This window comes from Hylaeus anthracinus, unplaced genomic scaffold (assembly GCF_026225885.1).
Source record: "Hylaeus anthracinus isolate JK02 unplaced genomic scaffold, UHH_iyHylAnth1.0_haploid 11994, whole genome shotgun sequence".
Taxonomy (NCBI): Eukaryota; Metazoa; Arthropoda; class Insecta; order Hymenoptera; family Colletidae; genus Hylaeus; species Hylaeus anthracinus.
Window position 1 is genome coordinate 3,084,498 of NW_026534341.1, and position 5,823 is coordinate 3,090,320.

The 5,823-nt window shown below is 37.5% G+C and overlaps 2 protein-coding genes across 3 annotated transcripts in view; one reads left to right on the forward strand and one right to left on the reverse strand.

Moving 5' to 3' along the window:
- LOC128888807 (retinal homeobox protein Rx1) overlaps positions 1-1,065 on the reverse strand; it is a 7,033-nt gene extending 5,968 nt beyond the window's left edge. Inside the window, exon 1 of one of the 2 annotated variants that reach the window (XM_054145941.1) lies at positions 453-1,065. In XM_054145941.1, coding sequence (XP_054001916.1) covers positions 453-530 — 78 coding nt within the window. In that variant the 5' untranslated portion in view covers positions 531-1,065. Of the gene's footprint in view, positions 1-446 lie in introns of both variants that reach the window. The other variant, XM_054145940.1, reaches the window with a different exon arrangement.
- The window catches only part of LOC128888809 (uncharacterized), a 46,210-nt gene that overhangs the window by 6,931 nt on the left and 33,456 nt on the right, over positions 1-5,823 (forward strand). The gene's annotated exons all lie outside the window — the stretch shown is intronic.

The window sequence follows — 5,823 nt, forward strand, 5'->3', positions numbered from 1 at the left end:
TTATGGCGTGAACAACGAAAACGAAATTATTTTCCGAACAACCCAATGTTTATCTGCTCTATCTACAAGTCTACACTGGTACGCATTTCAAATAATTCTAACATATTCGTTACAATATTCGACAGTTCAACAATCGTTGCAAGGAGTTCTATCTCAGCTGTTTAGAAGGCTAGGCTACGCACATAAAAAGCACAGAACATAATATTAATAACCTCCGTTGTTTAAGATGTAATTATACTCGAAATATTAACAAATAATATGTTTATAGATGAATTTATTGATGAAACCGTTGAACGTTATCCGCGTTAAGCTCGCGAAGTGTTGTCGAGTGCGAAGCGAATCAACGATGCGTAATAATTGAAAGAGAGCTACAATAAGAAAGAAGAAGTAAGAAATAAGAAAGAATAAAGAAGAAATAATGAAAATGATGCGGAAAGGAAACGTACACTGACCTGACGACGTCTTCCGAACATATATTCGGTGAGCAAATCAGCTTGAGGCCCCAAAGGTGAAAGATACGGCCCTGCCATCTCTTCGGATGCTCAAGAACCAAATCGGTTGTTTTTACCAAAAAAGTTTCCTTCTTTTTTCCCCAGTATCCTCACTGCGAGAGAGTCGCTTTTATCGTTCTCGATAGACGATGCCGAGGAAACTGAAGTCTCCTTTCGAGAGTTCACCCTCGATCAAGCCCCGTGTTACCCGCTGGAACGGGGGTTGGGTTTACATCACGCGATTGGTCCATCCGTTTCGGAGGCGGTCCCACCTCCATGGAGATAAGTACACACCCCTCTTGTGGAAAATTCACTAAATCGTACCGCGCAGATTTTTTCCTCGAGAGAGGGATGGTACTTAATTTTCGGTTTTCTTTTTTTTTTTTCTTCTTTTTTTTCAACATCTTTCCTTCGCTTTACACCTCGCGTTACCTAAATATTATTTTCTCCTAACCAATTCGCTCCTTTACCGTTGCGTTCGATCGTTTCGCAAAACCCGACCGTTTTCTCAACATTCACATTCTCCGAATAAAATCAAACATTTCGGCAAAGTGTTAAGCAACGCTTAACAGAGTCCTTTTTCTTGCCATTTACCCTTTTTCATTTTTACGCGTTACTTACCTTTTTTCTCATTCTCAGACTTCGTGCGTGTACAATCCACGGAATAATATCACCGTTTTCGACATCTTCGTTTTTCGTCGAAATTAGGTCGAAATTACGATTTTTGAACCGTGAAAATCATCGTCGAGTTGTTCTTTCAGGCATCGCATCCTTTCCGTACGTAACGGAAATGTAACGAGCAGCTTTGGCGGCCTTTGTCTCTTGATTAAACGCTGAAAAAGATGTCGAAAGTACCGACTGTTATTCAATTGACGTTTCATTTTTCAAGCCTTAAAATCAATACAATTTTAAAGGCGTCGAAAGAGATGTCGAAAGTACCGACTGTTATTCAATTGACGTTTCATTTTTCAAGCCTTAAAATCAATACAATTTTAAAGGCGTCGAAAGAGACGTCGAAAGTACCGAGTTTTATTTACTTGACGTTTCATTTTTCGAGCCTTAAAATCAATACAATTTTAAAGGCGTCGAAAGAGACGTCGAAAGTACCGAGTTTTATTTACTTGACGTTTCATTTTTCGAGCCTTGAAATCGATACAATTTTAATTAAACGTTGAAACCCGATAGATTATTACGGAAAGCAAAAATTCGCTTACATATGAAGTATATAAAATATTGCCAAAATATTCTGCTTTATCTAAAAAGTTTCATATACTGCGATGTTACATTGTTATTCTTTATCGTTCGTTGAACTCGAACATTTATATCTTATGCGTCTTTATAATAAATCTTGACGCGTTGAATTAACTTTTCATGTCTGGGAATGTCTTTGAAAATTCTACAAATTATAGAGAGAAAAATCGAAGCGTACATGTGATATTAAATAGATCGATGAGATACTCATTGTTTTACTATTCAAAGGATTCACTTAACTGTAAGATATATTCCTTGTAATCGTTTTCAAGGAACATTGCACGTCGTTAATTATTACCGATCCTGAAGTTGGTATGTTATACAAAATCATACTTCTTATTATAATATAGTCCTTGACTCCAATAAGTAACAGTCATAAAGAAATCGGAAATAGCGTTACATACATTTTTATTTCGATTACAAAGGATTCTCACTTCCATTAACCCACTCTGCTCCATCTCGTTGCGAAATGTACGAACAAGAATCGCATTACGTATAAAATAGTCCGACTTTAAGAACGTATCTCTTTTGGTATCGTTATACTTATAAAATATTTTGAGAACTAGTACGTCTAGGCAAAACATTTAAATGGCGAAATTGTGTGCGTTTGAAATACTAATTACGTAAATCACGTTATTCCAAAGACTATTTCAAGAACTAGTACACGCTATATTTGTATGTTTTTACGTGAAATGTTCATCTATTTTAGAGAGTTACAACTCTTGGAACGAAACATAGATATTTTGAGATTTCTAACTTTCGCATATTGTAGAGAATAATGCCTTTACTTGGAAATAGTTTCCAAGATACAGTGTTTTCAATTGGGATTAAACACTTAATCGGGATAATTGCAGTCATTAAGTATGAATTTCCCGCTATAAAAGAAGCTGCACCGAAGAGTTTTGGCTGTTTTAAGAGTCTATTATGCTTAGTGTAAATCGATGAGTAACGCTTTTCTACTTTGCCTTGTTAATTTATTTAAATTTTCTTTATACGCACGTGAACGCGAATGCATTCTCGAAAGAGGTTCTAGAATTTAATTATTTACTGAAAAGCAATCCGAAAATTATACCGATATGAAAATCAAACATTTCTAAACGAATTAGAAAAAAATTCTCGTTTCAAGAAAAACGCTGCAGCCCCTTCTGGGAAAGCCTTTTTTACTTTACACCGTTCCTTCGCGATTTGTCTAAGACAGTTTTCCCAAGGAGATTATTATAAAGATTAACAAAACAAAGTCTATCATGCTTAGTGTAAATCGACGACTAACGCCTTTCTATTTTGCCTTGTGAATTTATTTAAATTTTCTTTATACGCACGTGAACGCGAATGCATTCTCGAAAGGGGTTCTAGAATTTAATTATTTACTGAAAAGCAATCCGAAAATTATACCGATATGAAAATCAAACATTTCTAAACGAATTAGAAAAAAATTCTCGTATTAAGAAAAACGCTGCAGCCCCTTCTGAGAAAGCCTTTTTTACTTTACACCGTTCCTTCGCGATTTGTCTAAGACAGTTTTCCCAGGGAGATTATTGTAATAATGAAAGAAACGTGTTCGAAAACTGCAAACTCTAAATTCCGCGGGAAAATGGTGAAAATGAAATAGCGACGATAGAAGTAAGAAGAAAGGAGAAATCGCGGGGAAAGGTGAGGACGAGGAGGGAAATGTGTAAGGAGAAAAATGAGATGTAGAAGAAGAAGGAGAAGAGAAAAGGGAAGAGGAAAGAAGGAAGGCGGGTGTTGGTGGTGGGAACGGTAGCGTAGGGCAGAAAGTGATGCTCGGTATTCGTATAGCGCATCAGACTGAGGCACATACCCCGAAGCCATGTAATTCATTACTAAAGCAATCTCACCCTGCCCTATCTTTGCCCCTCTCCTGAACCCTATCCAGGCTTGCATACCCTCTCCCGGGTTCGGCGGTACGCGCGCGCGCGCGCGCTCGCGCTCGCGTTATAATATAAAAAAAAAGGAAGAGCCAGCCGGATGAGGAAGGAGAAGGGCCCGAATAGAATAGCGCCCCTGACGACAAAACAAAATGAAACACAAAGCCGTGTTTTCATAATTAAAAAGATTGCATGCACTGAGTACAGTTCTCTCTTGCTCTCGCTTTTTCTCTCGTTGACGTTCTATGCTTGCCTCCTGTACGGAGCCTTTCTGTTCGCTACGCTGTATTTCTCTTTTTCCCTTTCCATCTGATTTTCTCTGTGATTGTCCGACGAGCCTTTCTTCCTGGACGACGCTTTCTTTCTCTCTCTTTTTCCCACGTCACCCTTCTTCTTTTCATCCCTCGCCCGTTTTAATGATCCAGATATAAGTGTAGTATTATATTTTCGGTTTTCTTACTCTTTCTTTTTTTTTTTTTTTTTTTTTTTATATTAGTTTCATCAATCGCGTTCATCTACCAGGCCCGAGATCTCCGTTGTAAATAAACAATCGTGTTAATCGCGAGATAGTGTCGTTGCGGTTGTCGTTACGAGTAATTACCGACGGAATTTACTTTGCGTGATTCTATATTCTCTCAAAATAGAAAGAAAACATGTAAAAGGAACGGTAACTTATCGCGAGAAAATCGAAACAATTGAAGATATTTAGCGCGTAATTAGTCTTGGGTAGTTTAACATTTTTTAAATCGAAATAACAGATAAAAAAACCAATTAAACATGTAAAAGGAACGGTAACTTATCGCGAGAAAATCGAAACAATTGAAGATATTTAGCGCGTAATTAGTCTTGGGTAGTTTAACATTTTTTAATCGAAATAACAGATGAGAACCAATTGACGTGTACGAATGTAACGGGACACGAAATGTAAGAATGTATTGCATTGTGGTCGGTAATGGCTGAAAGGTGATGCGACGTTAGATAAATAAATTAAAAAGGAAATGATTCTGTAAGAGAATTGGAAAAGACTGGTGATTTGAATCGAAATTGTGTGCGGATTTCCTTCTTTTAGGGTATGAAATCGATAGATCGTTCGCACTAAGTGTGTTCACGATGGAAAACAAACGCATCACTCCTACGTAAATGTACGATAGGCAAATCAAAGTATACATGAGAAGAAACTTGACACTTTGCACTCGAGAGGTGACTGTCAGTCAACGTTAGGTTTCGCGCAGCAAATCTACAATACCTGATGTTTCTTTAGGTTTGATCTCTCTGGAGCACGAGGTGTCGATAAAACGATCGTCGCCGTGGTAAAGGTGACATTATTCTCAAATTTAGATAAATTAGAATTCATGCCAATAGAACGCTAAGAAACATCCCGAGTTGCTGGCAGATACCAGAAAAAAGACCTCGAGTGCAAAGGGTTAATATTGTCCGGGGTACGATACAGCTCATTAACGTCTGACCATTGCTCGCCAATTCTACTTACGGCGCTCGAGAGGTGACTCGAGATGCGTGATTAGGTTTCACGCAGAAAATCTACGATACCTAACGTTTCTTTAGGTTCGATTTCTTTGAAAATCGAAGTGTCGATAGAATGATTGTCGGCTAGGTAAAGGTGACCTTATTCTCAAATCTAGACAGCTCAGAATTCATGGCAGTAGAATGCTAAGAAACATCTTTCATCAAACATATTTTATCTGCATTACAAATTTTTTATTTAGATAAGATTCTCGCCCGTCTCCAATTATCAAGAGCGTGTAGAATGTGCTTTCGCACGAACGCATGTACATACGTATGTACGCGTTCAATATGCGTACATATACATTTTCTATATGAAATTTGGCTTACAAGAACGAGTATTGCTTTGTACGTACAATAGGTACCTACGTTCCTGATCCGTTAAGTGTTCGGAATGATATGTGGATACAAGTAGCGTCTTTAGATATTAGATATTGATGTTAATGCATAATTTGTACAAATGAATTTTTCTGAAAACGGAAAAGGTCTTTATTATACAGCGGAAGAAGAGATAGGTGCGCCGTGGTCACGTGAACGATTAACCGCGTAAGAATACGGGAGTTTGATCGACAGGTGTATTCGAGGTGTCATACACCGTCACACTCGGTGATCTACGTATTAATATACCTATACATATATCTATATATATATATATATATATATATATATATATA